This window comes from Pan troglodytes, chromosome 6 (genome assembly GCF_028858775.2).
Source record: "Pan troglodytes isolate AG18354 chromosome 6, NHGRI_mPanTro3-v2.0_pri, whole genome shotgun sequence".
NCBI classification, from domain to species: domain Eukaryota; kingdom Metazoa; phylum Chordata; class Mammalia; order Primates; family Hominidae; genus Pan; species Pan troglodytes.
The window spans coordinates 132,882,400-132,898,356 of NC_072404.2; the positions used below are offsets into that span (position 1 = coordinate 132,882,400).

The 15,957-nt window shown below is 37.0% G+C and overlaps 1 protein-coding gene across 1 annotated transcript in view; it reads left to right on the plus strand.

Annotated features, from left to right (window-relative positions):
- The window catches only part of CFTR (CF transmembrane conductance regulator), a 183,074-nt gene that overhangs the window by 20,956 nt on the left and 146,161 nt on the right, over positions 1-15,957 (plus strand). The window contains 2 exon segments of the mRNA NM_001079917.1: positions 3,253-3,363; positions 8,053-8,161. Coding sequence (NP_001073386.1) covers positions 3,253-3,363; positions 8,053-8,161 — 220 coding nt within the window.

Below are 15,957 nucleotides of genomic sequence, written 5' to 3' on the forward strand. Positions count from 1 at the left end.
CTTTGAACTGAACTGGCCATTTATGGGAAAGGTCACTGGGTTGTAAATAAGGACCAAAAGAGTTACGTTTATATTTTTTAAAAGAGATTGAGGAGATTTATTTTTACATTTCTTGAAAATGCCTTTTTTTGGTATGGTATTGACAGATAGTGAAATTCTGCTCATTTGTAAATATAGTGTCATATTTTAATAATTTCAAACATATTGAAAATGCAGAATTTATTAATAGTGGGAGCACATTTTCCTTTTTACTAAATGTTCTACAGGTTCTTTTTCCATCCACACACAGTGCCATTACCCTCATTCTAAGCCTTTCAAACATCTGGCAGTAAGTGATCTGCTGCACTTAGCTCTTTCCAGCTGAGCTGATTTTTAAATTTTCAGAAAATTTGTGAGCTAATTGTTAAACATGGCCATTATTAAAAATTAAATTATTTCAACTTATAATTAAATAAATTATATTAAAACAAAAGTATTAAAAACTCAAAAGTTGGCTGGGCACACTGGCTCACGTCTGTAATCTCAGCACTTTGGGAGACCAAGGCAGGTGGATTGCCTGAAGTCAGGGGTTCGAGACCAACCTGACCAACATGGAGAAACCCTGTCTCTACTAAAAATATAAAAAAATAGCCGGGCATGGTGTTGCATGCCTGTAATCCCAGCTACTCTGGAGGCTGAGGCAGGAGAATTGCTTGAACCCAGGAGGTGGAGGTTGTGGTGAGCTGAGATTGCTGAGATTGCTCCAGCCTGGGCAACAAGAGTGAAACTCTGTCTCAAAAAAAAAAAAAAAAAAAAAACCAAAAAAAACAAAAAACAAAAAGCAAACAAACAAACAAAAAAACAAAAATTATCACTACCTAATTATTTTACATTTTACTATTATTTATGCTATTAACGTTATTTGCCTTCATTGTATTTGAAAGGTGGACTATATTCTATTGCACTTTCATTGTACTATATTCTAATATGGAACTGTGTATCCCTTCCCAACTCTGTGTTCAATGACTTTATATTTGGTTGCTTTAAAATGGTGACGATGAGAGTATTTATATCATAGAAATTGGCAAATGCCGTAAGTCAGTTTTTGTTTTCCAGAGAGGGGATTGTTAAATATTTGCCTGCATGCAACACCACTACATGCAGTCTGCTATCTTTTGTTCTTCCTGCTTTCAGGCTCTTCTCCCAGCTGTCTGTCTAGCACAACCCAGCATACCAAATTTTCTTAAATAGGGAAAGTTGAACGTGGTAAAAGAATGAATGAAGTCAAAAGAATGTGGAAAGACCTAGGCTTTGCCATTTAGTAAAGTTTAGCATCTCTAAGCCTCCATCTCTTTATCAATAAAATTGAGCAATGATCCCTTTTAGTTCTACCCATTTAAGAAGATTTTCAAATGAAAACCACAACCTGCTCATGTTTATGAAGGCACTTTGGAAAGCGCTAAATACACGGTTTTTTATTAGTAGTAAACACTTACTTCACCTTTTCACTTCTTGACTTTAGTTTACAAGGGCTCATAATCTAAATTATATCATAAATTGCTGTCCCAGATTTTTTTACAGCCTAATTGCCACCTGTATGTTCGACTTTCCTTCTGTTCTTTGTGTTAGATACTGGGATAGTATGCACCAGGTGGGTGTGCCATCACTTTCTCAGACGATGTCCACTGATGATCATGGCATTCATTTTCCTGCTGTATTCAGACTGGCCTCAACTATTTTCTTTATTGCTCTCCAGGAAAAATTACAAATGAATCAGACTGGGCAATGAAGGGTAAACCTAATTATTGCTCTTTGTTAAAGACAGCTCTTGTTAAAATGCGGATATTGCAAATTAATGGAAAAAATATGACATAGTAAACCATACTCACTTATTAATATCTTAGTTAAGGAATAATTGATGAAGTTACTTAACCTTAGAGCCCTAATTCAGTTAAGTTTTAATGAAGGACAAGTTGTAGAGATATCGAGAACCCAGGGCAGGCGCCTACTGAAGAAGTTCCAGACCAAGGAAGTATAAAGAAGGACCTGGGTGGGAGCAGTGAGGTTGGATATGAGGGCCACCGGCAAAGTTTTGCCCCAGAACAGTGTCAAAACGTTTGCATTTGGCATAGCCCTTTCTCTTTTTGTTCTGAATGGCTTTGCTAGAATATCTTTTCTATAATGAATTTATCTTGCTTCTCAGATATTGCTAAAGCACTCCCTTTTGAATTTTGGTGCTTTAACATGCATTTTGATACATTACCAAATAAGGTCTGAATGACACAAATTTTAGAACTCTCCAGAGAAAAGAAAGATGCTGAGGGGAAAAGCATAGGTTTGGGACTCACTAAATCCCAGTTCAATTCCTTTCTTTAATAAATATATTCAATTTTACCTGAGAAAGCTCTCATGCTCTCGAATTTTATTTAGAAATTTCTCTTTGTACATGATTGATTTCACAATCCTTCTTCTGCCTCCTCTTCTACTTTCTTCTTTCTAGATTTTCCTATCTTTATGAAGATTATTCTGCCTTATCCTCAACAGTTAGAAACAATATTTTTGAAAATCACTAGGGTATCCTGCATAGTGATTTCCCATGCCAACTTTACTAATTTCCATTATAAATTATTATTTATTGATGCCTAGAGGGCAGATGAGTGTAGCTGCTATGGAGTGAGGAGACAAAACATAAGAAAGTTATGATCCTACCCTCAGGTAATGATTCAGACATGATAATTAAGTCAACAAATTGATAGAAACTAATCACTAACTCTCTGGCTATAGTCATTCTTTCAATGAATAGCTCATTACTGAGTATGCATGCTACAGTAACAAAATTATATAAGGCTGTTGATTAAATGTTGATTAAGTGCATGTCTTATTCAGAGTTTTTTTATATTTGAAATGGAAGAGGCTGGACTTCAGTAATTTGCTATAAACTGCTAGTATATGATTATTTGGGGGCAGTTATTTTTTAAAGAATAATTTAAATATGGAATGTTTAGCAGTTTGTTTTTTCCCTGGGAAAAACCATACTATTATTCCCAATCCCTTTGACAAAGTGACAGTCACATTAGTTCAGAAATATTGATGTTTTATACAGGTGTAGCCTGTAAGAGATGAAGCCTGGTATTTATAGAAATTGACTTATTTTATTCTCATATTTACATGTGCATAATTTTCCATATGCCAGAAAATTTGAATAGTATCAGATTCCAAATCTGTATGGAGAGCAAATCAAGTGAATATCTGTTCCTCCTCTCTTTATTTTAGCTGGACCAGACCAATTTTGAGGAAAGGATACAGACAGCGCCTGGAATTGTCAGACATATACCAAATCCCTTCTGTTGATTCTGCTGACAATCTATCTGAAAAATTGGAAAGGTATGTTCATATACATTGTTTAGTTGAAGAGAGAAATTCATATTATTAATTATTTAGAGAAGAGAAAGCAAATATATTGTAAGTTTAATTCTTATATTTAAAAATAGGAGCCAAGTATGATGGCTAATGCCTGTAATCCCAACTACTTGGGAGGCCAAGATGAGAGGATTGCTTGAGACCAGGAGTTTGATACCAGCCTGGGCAACATAGCAAGATCTTATCTCTACACAAAATAAAAAAGTTAGCTGGGAATGGTAGTGCATGCTTGTATTCCCAGCTACTCAGGAGGCTGAAGCAGGAGGATTACTTGAGCCCAGGAGTTTGAGGTTGCAGTGAGCTATGATTGTGCCACTGCACTCTGGCCTGGGTGACAGAGCAAAACCCTCTCTCTCTCAAAAAAAAAAAAAAAAAAAAAAAAAAGAACATCTCATTTTCACACTGAAATGTTGACTGAAATCATTAAACAATAAAATCATAAAAGAAAAATAATCAGTTTCCTAAGAAATGATTTTTTTTCCTGAAAAATACACATTTGGTTTCAGGGAATTTGTCTTATTAGAGACCATGAGATGGATTTTGTGAAAACTAAAGTAACACCATTATGAAGTAAATTGTGTATATTTGCTTTCAAAACCTTTATATTTGAATACAAATGTACTCCCTGGGAAGTCTTAAGGTAATGGCTACTGGTTATCAAACAAATGTAAAAATTGTATATTTTTGAGTACCTGTTACATGCCAGGTAGAATATCTCCTCTCAGCCACTCTGAGTGGAAAGCATTATTATCTCTATTTTACAGAAAAGCAAACTGAGGCTCAGAGAGATAATATACTTTGCCAGTTAATGAATGATGGAGCCATGATTCCAGCTGAGGTCTGTATTGCCTTGCTCTCTAGGAATGGTAGTCCCCCCCATAAAGAATCTCTCAGTTTCCTTTCCAATCAAAAGGTTAGGACCCTTTTGATTGCCAGTGACAGAAACCCAATTTACTAGCTTAAGTAAATAAAAAGAACGAATTTATTGGCTCATGAAGCCTGAACTGTGTGAAGACCTAGGTGGAGAACTGGCCTTAGGAACTCAATGGGACCAAGGACTCAAATGCCACCTGGTGGCATTTGCCTTATGCTGGTTTTATTTTCTCAGACCGGACCAGCTTTCTACATAAAGTGGGTCCCTGGTTAGAACTCTTTGCTCCTATCTTTAAGGACCACGAAAGAAGGAGCCCTTTGTCCTTGGCTAAATGTGAAAAATCCCAGAGACTCTTGAGTCACAGTGCTTACCCCTTGGGCCACTCATAGTCTAGAATGAGCTAGGCTGAGTCTCGTGCCAACAGCACAGGCCTGATGCCAGATAAAAGGGAGAGTGAAGGGGGATAAAAAATAAGACATAGCTACTAAATTATTGCACCAAAGTAAAAACATTGAGTTGACTTGCAATTTGTTTCTTTTAATTAAATTCATTTCCTTTTTTTGGCATTTTGAAGGCAAAGTAAGATATTAAACTTTATTTTTATTGATTTTATTCAAAGAATTAAGCTAGTGGGAGTAGCAGATTCACACTTCTAAGATCAAGGGCCAGCTTCTATTATTGAACACTTGGTGTGTGCAAATGCCATGAGGTAGGGATACTTTGTTTTGTTTTTTATTTTTTATTGGGTTCGATCTCTTTTGTTTATGATGTATCCCCAAGTGCCTAGAATAGGGCCTGGCATATGGTATATACTCAACAAATATTTGTTGAATGAATCCATGATGGAATGTGAAGTGGCTAGCATTACATAGAAACCTGTAGCATTGCTGGAGAGATAAAATATATAAACATAATCCATTGCAGGTATATTGACAAGTTCAAAATAATATAATGGGTATTGAATATCTAAATGTTTGTTGTTGTTGTTGTTGCTGTTGTTTTTGAGACAGAGTCTTGCTCTGTTGCCCAGGCTGGAGTGTAATGGTACAATTTTGGCTCACTGCAAACTTTGTCTCCCGGGTTCAAGTGATTCTCCTGCCTCAGCCTCTCGAGTAGCTGGGTTTACAGGCACCCGCCACAACGCCTGGCTAATTTTTATATTTTAGTAGATGTGGAGTTTCGCCATGTTGGCCAGGCTGGTCTTGAACTCCTGACCTCAAGTGATCTGCCCACCTTGGCCTCCCAAAATGCTGGGATTATAGGTGTGAGCCACTGTGCCCAGCTTTGAATATCTAAGTTTTAATTGGATGCTGAGGGAATGATTAATCAGAGTAGGGCTGGGTTAATTGAAAAATGTGATACATTTGTATTTATGGCCAGATAGAGAACATGAATCTGAATTTGCAGAATTATCTGGCTTAACATTTTTTTCTTTCCAGTTTTCACTGTATCCCCCATGTTGATTCAATTTAAAAAATATACCTATTTTACTTCAATTCAACAATGCTATGCCAGTACAAACCCATACATTCTATTATTTTTGTTTTGTTTTATTTTTGTATCTCTTCACCCTATTACTTCTTTTCTTATAAAATTGGTATTTGAAATTTATTGAAATACTTTGGAAGAGTGACATACCATTTTTGGTACTTTGTACCTCTGCACCCTTGGGAAGTGACCCTGGCTTCACATTTCATAACTGCCTTGTGACCATGGCCCTCAAGTGGTTGCCAGATGGTTGAAGAACATTAACCTATCTGGCTCAATTTTGTGACCATGGATTGAATCCTCTACATAACTGCAGTGTGCAAACCACACATCCGTTCCAAGATTGTAGTCAGGATATGAACTTTTTAAGAATAAAACTTCTTCCCTTCTGATCTGGGCCTGGTATGTGGTCCTACTAGAACCACATCACCTACTCTTGGTGCTAACAATTTGTGGCACCAAGTTGTTCAAGTTTCACCCATTAAAGAAATTCCCCGACCTTGCCTTCTGCTCAGGTAACTACCCCATTCTATTTTTTCTTTCATAGCTAACATTCTCTGCTCTCCTGGTCTCTCTACTTCACTTTCATTTACATCTCAGCTCCTGAAGTATGGTTTCCACCATGTTCCTAAAACTACATTGCCCAGGGTCACTAGAGACCTCTTATGAAATATAACAACACCTTTCTACATTACTTCGGTGTGGACCACTTTTTCACATTGAACCCATTTTGTTGGTTTATGTACACACCCCTTCCTTGGCTTTCCCATCTGATCCATTTCTCCTTTGATGGAGAAGGTGAGTCCGCTCCATATTTAGCTTCTTACTCTGAGTAACCAAATGTTATGGATGGGAGGTTAGCTCTGTGTGCGAGAGAAAGGTGGAGAAGCGTGTGGGGAGGGAAATAGATGGGAAAAGGTAATTAGGCTTTATAGAAGGGCTCTCATTAGCAAGCTTCTAGGGGATGCCAAGATCCATGCTTAGAGATTGCCAGGCTTGTCTTCAAATCTCAGCTGTATATCACTCCTCTATGTTTTTTGTTTGTTTGTGTTGTTTGTTTTTGAGACAGAGTCTTGCTGTGTCACCCAGGCTGGAGTGTAATGGTGTGATCTCAGCTCACTGCAAACTCTGCCTCCTGGGTTCAAGCGAATCTCAGTCTCCTGAGTAGCTGGGACTACAGGCGTGCACCACCATGCCTGGCTAATTTTTGTAGAGATGGGGTTTTGCTATGCTGGCCAGGCTGGTCTTGAACTCCTGACCTCAAGTGATCTGCCTGCCTTGGCCTCCCAAAGTGTTGGGATTAGTGGCGTGAGCCACTGCCCCGGCCTATTACTCCTTTAGAGTGATTTAGAGCCATGTTTACTTATGGTAACTTGACAGTAATGGGAATAACCACTGATGAAACGTAAAGCCTTTGTCTAATTGTTTACCTAGTTCTTCCTTGTGGTTCATGAAATTTTTCATCTCTGTACAGTTTGAAAATTAAGATGATAATATTTAGAGATATTTTATTCCTTTGTGAAGAGAAAAAAGGCTTTCATTAACAGAAATCAGTGGCAATAACTTAATAAATACAATCAGCTGGTGTTCCTATAGTATTTAAAAGAAAACAGAAAGTTTACTAGATTTCAGCCAGTTTTCAGACTATTTAATGTCTATTCTTACTATAATAGAAAATATATAATTTGATCTTGTTCTCATTTTTCAAAGGCCTTTACTCTAATAAATGATTTTAGTAGTTGAAAATGAAGTTTAATGATAGTTTATGCCTCTACTTTTAAAAACAAAGTCTAACAGATTTTTCTCATGTTAAATCACAGAAAAAGCCACCTGACATTTTAACTTGTTTTTGATTTGACAGTGAAATCTTGTAAATCTGCCACAGTTCTAAACCAATAAAGATCAAGGTATAAGGGAAAAATGTAGAATGTTTGTGTGTTTATTTTTTCCACCTTGTTCTAAGCACAGCAATTAGCATTCGTAAAAGCCTTACTTTATTTGTCCACCCTTTTCATTGTTTTTTAGAAGCCCAACACTTTTCTTTAACACATACAATGTGGCCTTTTCATGAAATCAATTCCCTGCACAGTGATATATGGCAGAGCATTGAATTCTGCCAAATATCTGGCTGAGTGTTTGGTGTTGTATGGTCTCCATGAGATTTTGTCTCTATAATACTTGGGTTAATCTCCTTGGATATACTTGTGTGAATCAAGCTATGTTAAGGGAAATAGGACAACTAAAATATTTGCACATGCAACTTATTTGTCCCACTTTTTATTCTTTTGCAGAGAATGGGATAGAGAGCTGGCTTCAAAGAAAAATCCTAAACTCATTAACGCCCTTCGGCGATGTTTTTTCTGGAGATTTATGTTCTATGGAATCTTTTTATATTTAGGGGTAAGGATCTCATTTGTACATTCATTATGTATCACATAACTATATTCATTTTTGTGATTATTAAAAGACTACGAAATCTGGTGAATAGGTGTAAAAATGTAAAGGATGAATCCAACTCCAAACACTAAGAAACCACCTAAAACTCTAGTAAGGATAAGTAAAAATCCTTTGGAACTAAAATGTCCTGGAACACAGGTGGCAATTTACAATCTCAATGGGCTCAGCAAAATAAATTGCTTGCTTAAAAAATTATTTCCTGTTATGATTCCAAATCACATTATCTTACTAGTACATGAGATTACTGGTGCCTTTATTTTGCTGTATTCAACAGGAGAATGTCAGGAGACAATGTCAGCAGAATTAGGTCAAATGCAGCTAATTACATATATGAATGTTTGTAATATTTTGAAATCATATCTGCATGGTAAATTGTTTCAAAGAAAAACACTAAAAATTTAAAGTATAGCAGCTTTAAATACTAAATAAATAATACTAAAAATTTAAAGTTCTCTTGCAATATATTTTCTTAATATCTTACATCTCATCAGTGTGAAAAGTTGCACACCTGAAAATCCAGGCTTTGTGGTGTTTAAGTGCCTTGTATGTTCCCCAGTTGCTGTCCAATGTGACTCTGATTTATTATTTTCTACATCATGAAAGCATTATTTGAATCCTTGGTTGTAACCTATAAAAGGAGACAGATTCAAGACTTGTTTAATCTTCTTGTTAAAGCTGTGCACAGTATTTGCTTTGGGGCGTTTACTTATCATATGGATTGACTTGTGTTTATATTGGTCTTTATGCCTCAGGGAGTTAAACAGTGTCTCCCAGAGAAATGCCATTTGTGTTACATTGCTTAAAAAATTTCAGTTCATACACCCCCATGAAAAATACATTTAAAACTTATCTTAACAAAGATGACTACACTTAGGTCCAGAATGTTGTCTAATGCTCTTGATAATTTCCTAGAAGAAATTTTTCTGACTTTTGAAATAATAGATCCATAATATATATTCTTATGGAAATCTGAAACCATTTGGGCATTTGGCGGTAAAAAGTATTTTATTAGTAAATTTAAATGAGGTAGCTGGATAATTAAATGACTTTTAAGTTACCTTTGGGATGATTTTTCTCAATCAGAGCACCACCCAGAGCTTTGAGAAACAATTTTATTCACAGCTTCTGATTCTATTTGATGTAATTTTTAGAAAATAAGTTTTGCTGGTTGCTTCGAATCAGGGTATGGAGTACAGTTCACTCTGATCCTATCATATAAATCATGTAAGTATATAACATTTTCAATAAGTGATTGTTGGATTGAAGTGAATGATATTTCAAGTAATTGTTATGTCATGGCCAAGATTTCAGTGAAACTCAAAATTTCTCCTGGTTGTGTTCTCCATTGCATGCTGCTTCTATTGATTAACCTAAGCACTACTGAGTAGAAGCTGGAAGAGGGGTCTAATTAGAAGGCCCCTTTCTATGCTCTGCTTGGCTTGTAAAATAATTTATTTCTCTAGATCCCACCAACATAGTAGTTTCATGTATGCAAAAACACCCACCTAAATGTCAAAGTTTGTATGATACATGGACATATCTATAGAATTTTTTTTGGTCTGGTACATGCCAAAAAATAAACATGATATAGAAGAATTTAATATTTATTGAGTAACTAATCTGTTCCAGTTCAATATGAAGGTCTTTATGCAGATTATTTTACTTAATTTTCCTAGTAACTCCATGGAGCGAAAATTATCTCTAATTTATATAATAGGAAGTTGAGCGTGAGGCAAATTAAGTAACTTTCCCAAAGTTACACATATGATAAATTTGAGAGATATCCCAGTCTCTTTAGCTCCAAAGCCTTTGACCCTTTCACCATACCAGATTATGATTGCTATTAATATATAATTATAATTATAATGATTGTATTTAGGTACTCAACAGAATGGTGACTCTAGTAACCAGCCTTGGTTCTGCTGAGCTTCTCTGCGTCTTCTCAGGAGATACAGGCTACAGAGCTTGAAGGCTGAGGATTCTTCCAGGGTCACTTCAGGGGCAAATCTGAAACTTTCTTCAGGACAGGAATCAACGAGATCTTCTCACTTACTTATACCTGGGGGAGGAACTGTATGAAATCCACCCAAGAACCAGTCATGCTAAGGGCCAAACCTATAGACAAAAAAAGGGATAGGAGAATGGAGTATGTATGGAGAAAGACTAAATTGTTCTTAAACTTCTCAAGCTTAAAAATATCCCAGCAAAAGAGATCGTAAAAGCCCTTCATGGCATATTAATTATCCATGCATGGGGGTGAGTGGAAAGGTACTCCTGAGCCCGAGGCTACAGCTTTGGAACTAGCAGCACCTTTGAAGGGGAAAGCGTGTTTCCACCATCTCAACTCCTACTGATAACCAATGGAATATTGGTGAGTAAAGGATCCTGGGGGAAGAAGCAGCTGAAATGTGTAGGTGAGAAGGCAGAGAGAAGAATATTTATATTGGGAATGGCACAAGTGTGATGAGGCTGCAGGTTTTTCACCCTTGTCATAGAGAAAAAACCACGCTGACACCATGCAATTTTAAATAGTGAGAAATTTGCAAATTGTTAGGTCTTAAATAATTTAGATAACCATAGTGGCCATTTAGATTATTGCAGTTTTTTCAGGATATCTGATCTCTTGATTTCATTCTTTTTGTCTCTTATAAGAATAAAAGAGGGGGAGAAAATTTAGCCATTATAGTATTTCTCTACATTTTCTCTGTCGTTTTACATAACTTACACCAGTGCCTTCCTATTTATAGTATTCTTTATGGGTATTTCTTCTTTTCTTTCACTGAGCAAGGATAAATGAGCCAGGGATTCTTGAAACTACTGTAACACTTCTCTTAGAAATAGATGGTCATACTTTCAGAATCTCTACACATTCTTAGTCCCTCTAAACAATGATAGTTGTGGCATGAAAATATTTGGTTGGTTTCAGGACTGATAGAGAAAAGTACTATAAAATTTGCTGTTAACTGTGAAAGGTTAAAAAAAAGGAGGTGCCATCATGAAGGAGCTCATCTTTCTGAAGTACTGCTGTAGTTTTAAATATTATTAGCTATGACTTCTCACCATTAACTATGCACTTGTTTTTTCTTCATCTGACTCAGCAGCCAGATAGATGCAACATTGTCTTTAACATTTAAGACTCCTAGCAAGTCCGGGCACAGGGGCTCACACCTGTAATCCCAGCACTTTGGGAGGCCGAGGTGGGCAAATCACAAGGTCAGGAGTTTGAGACCAGCCTGGCCAATATGGTGAAACCCTGTCTCTACTAAAAGTACAAAAATCAGCCAGGTGTGGTGGCGTGGTGGCGGGCACCTGTGGTCCCAGCTACTTGGGAGGCTGAGGCAGGAGAATAGCTTGAACCCGGGAGGCAGAGGTTGCAGTGAGCCGAGATCGCACCACTGCACTCCAGCCTGGGTGACAGAGCGAGACTCCATCTCAAAAAAAATAAAAAATAAAAAAAGACTCCTAGCATGGAAGAGAAACTGTTGAAAACCTGAATGTGAGAGTCACTCAAGGATAGTTTGAGGGAAGCCAAGTAAAGGAAGCTCTCACAAGAAGATTGGTGAGAGAATATGATTATACAATGCATTTATTATGATAAGAAATTCACAAGCGTTCATTCAAAATACTCTTGATTCCTAGGCAGCTCTGGGCATATTTCTACCAACAAATTGAGGCATATGTCAGTGCAGCCTAGGTCAGACTACCTTTTTTCATTAAACCTCACAAAATTAAAGGACATACAGGAGAAGTCCTGGTACTCATGTTGCAGACTACAGTCTATATGGCAAAGGAGGATCTCTGTCCCTTATGTTTGGATGAAAACATTGGGTAGGCATTTGAATACAAGCCTACTGCTAATACGGGGCTAAGGTCTTTGGCCCCCTAAAGGTTTGCTGAAATATTACTGACAGGAGGCAGATTGGTAAGAGGAAAGGCACATAAATGTATTTGACATGTATACATGGGAGCCTTCAGGATGAAGACCTACCCTCTCAGTGCAGTATGGAAGCTTGTATACCATCTTGAGGTTACAGAAAGAATGGGGGTTTGGATCTTTGTAAAACAGGTTTCAGTGGCAAGACAGGTTATGAGAGGGAGAAAGGAAGAGACTTGGGTAGCAAAGGAGGTCTTGTTTTGTAGCTAAATCCTTGGCAGCCCACAGAGAAAATAGATGGTGAATGTTTCTTTTCAGACCTTGGCAGGTGTCAGATTCTCAGTTAATCTCTCCTAGATTTGAAAAAAAAAAAAAAAGGTCTAGAAAGGGAGAGCCTGGCTGCACTAACGCATTTTCTACAGATGCAAATTTCTCCCACAAAATACAGCTTTGCAGGTCCACTTCTGTCTGCTGGGCCTGTGGCAACCATTTCAAAATATGTGAATGAAATATATGTGGGGGTAAACTATTTTTATTTACTTCCCTAAAGAAGGGATGGTGTTCTCTCGGGAATTCTGTGCATAGAGAGCCTGTGGCTTAGGCACTTTGATTTATGTATATCTCTTCCTGTGATTGGCTATCTAGGGACTGCTATCTCCAGCAAATCTTCTAAATGTCTGCCATGTAGAATTCCTTTCTCATCTTTCTGTCTCACCCCCTTATCTAGCTGCTTCTCTAACCCTAGAGTGACACTGCACTCCCCACAATCTCCTATGTCCTGAATATTTTACCCCATCCTAAACTCCATCTCTAACACAGATGCACTTTCTTGTGCTGCCTACTGCATTGTACATCTTCCCCTTAGTTCCCATGATGCAACTCTGCCCTATCCCAGAAAATGTAATTTAATTGGTCTGGGATAAAACCTGGGACACTATCATTCTTGAAATGTTCCCCAAGCGATTCTAATTATATAGCCAAGGTTGAGAACTACTTGTAGACAGGCATCAGCATGATCACTTAATGATTTGACTTTTGCTAGATCTAAGGTGAGGAAATTGGAGAGTGGTATCCATAGGAAGAACTGTTTAGTTTAATTTTTTTTTTATTTCTTCTTCTAAAAAAAAAATCCAACAACGAGTTACATGTGCGGAACATGCAGGTTTGTTACATAGGTATAATGTGCCATGGTAGTTTGTTGCACCTATTGACCCATCCTCTAAGTTCCCTCCCCTACTCCTTACTTCCCAACAGGCCCTGGTGTATGTTGTTCCCCTCTCTGGGTCCACCTGTTCTCAATGTTCAACTCCCTTTTACGAGTGAGAACACATGGTGTTTGATTTTCTGTTCCTGTGTTAATTTGCTGAGGATGATAGTTTCCAGCTTCATCCATGTCCCTGCAAAGGACATGATCTCATTCCTTTTTATGGCTGCATAGTATTCCATGATGTATATGTACCACATTTTCTTTATCCAGTCTGTCATTGATGGGCATTTGGGTTGGTTCCATGTCTTTGCTATTGTAAATAGTTCTGCAGTAAACATATATGTGCATGTGTCTTTATAGTAGAATGATTTATATTACTTTGGGTATATACCCAGTAATGAGATTGCTGGGTCAAATGGCATTTCTGGTTCTAGATACTTGAGGAATCGCCACACTGTCTTCCACAATGGTTGAACTAATTTACACTCCCACTAACAGTGTAAAAGCGTTCCTATTTCTCCACAGCCTCACCAGCATCTATTGTTTCCTAACATTTTAATAACTGCTATTCTGACTGGCATGAGATGGTATCTCATTGTGGTTTTGATTTGCATTTATCTGATGATCAGTGATGCTGAGATTCTTAAAATATGTTTGTTGGCCATGTAAATGTCTTTTGTGAAGTGTCTGTTCATATCCTTTGCCCACCTTAATAGGGTTTTTTTTTTCTTGTGAATTTGTTTAAGTGCCTTGTAAATTCTGGAAATTAGACCTTTGTCAGATGGATAGATTGCAAAAATTTTCTCCCATTCTGTAGGTTGCCTGTTCACTCTGATGATAGGTTCTTTTGCTGTACAGAAGCTCTTTAGTTTAATTAGATCCCATTTGTCAATTTTGGCTTTTTTTGCAATTGCTTTTGGCATTTTCCTCGTGAAGTCTTTGCCCGTGCCTATGTCCTGAATGGTATTGCATAGGTTTTCTTCTTGGGTTTTACGTTTAAGTCTTTAATACATCTTGAGTTAATTTTTGTATAAGGTATAAGAAAGGGGTCCAGTTTCAGTTTTATGCATAATGGGTAGGCAGTTTTCCCACCACCATTTACTGAATAGGAGATCTTTTCCTCATTGCTTGTTTTTGTCAGATTTGTCGAAGATCAGATGGTTGTAGATGTGTGGTGTTATTTCTGAGGTCTCTGTTCTGCACCATTGGTCTATATGTCTGTTATCATACCAGTCCCATGCTGTTTTGGTTACCGTAGCCTTGTAGTATATTTTGAAGTCTGGTAGCGTGATGCCTCCAGCTTTGTTCTTTTTGCTTAGGATTGTCTTGGCTATATGGAGTCTTCTTTGATTCCATATGAAATTTAAAATAATTTTTTTTCTTCTGTGAAGAATGTCAATGGTAGTTTGATGGGAATAGCATTGAAATTATAAATTACTTTGGGCGGTATAGCCATGTTCACAATATTGATTCTTTCTATCCGTGAAGACGGCACTTTTTCCATTTGTTTGTGTTCTCTCTTATTTCCTTGAGCAGTGGTTTGTAGTTCTCCTTAAAGAGGTCCTTCACATCCTTTGTTAGCTGTGTTCCTAGGTATTTTGTTCTCTTTGTAGTGATTGTGAATGGGAGTTCATTCTTGATTTGCCTCTCTGCTGCCTGTTGTTGGTGTAAACAAAATTCATTTCTTGTTCTTATTTGTGAAATTTTGGAACCAAATCTATTTTCAAATTAGAAATTGCTTGTGATAATGGTTTTGCAACTTAGACTGGATATGAGATGATGAGATATTAGTTCTTTCATTCCTTTGTAGGAATATGGTGCATCTTGCATTCTTTTAGCTAACTAGTATCCTTAATGACTAATGAATATGACATGGTGAAACAAAGTAAAATATATATGATGCACTAAGTATGCATTGTTTCCAAAGGTTCAGCATTTTTTTTTGTTAACTCTGCTGGGATCTGCTTTATGCACTGATAACATAAACTTATTTTATGATCTTAAGCAAATAAAAACACTTGTCTGGACCTCAGTTTCCTTAATTGTACAACTGAGGGAAACTGTATAGTATAGCTATAGTACAGTATACCATCTTTACCGTCACTTCCATCTTTTAAATTATGTGTATATAAGATGGGGCCTAGATAAATGATATTTATCTTAAATTACAGTGATACTAGCTTATAACTTAATTTGCTAGGTCATGTTGAACTGATAACAATGTGTGAACTGATGAGCGACTGATAAGTAACCAGGTTGTGTTATAACAGTTTGTTTTTGATTTAGGGTTATCAGTGAGGGTGGCGGTGGGGAGGGGACTTTGGAGTCTAACTGTCTAGTTCAAATATTAGTTTTTGTTTATTTTTATTTTTAATTTTTGTGGGTACATAATAGGTGTATATATTTATGGGGTACATGTGATGTTTTCATATAGGCATGCAATGTGAAATAAGCACATCATGGAGAATGGGATCCATCCCCTCAAACACTTACCTTTTGAGTTACCAACAATCCAATGACACTCTTTAAGTTATCAAATCACAGTTTTGCCAGCTACTAGCCATGTGATTTTGGGTAGGTTACTTAAATTCTCTTCATCTCAATTTCATTATTGTAAAGTGGAGATAATGATAGCACATTTTTTCTTTTTCTTTTTTC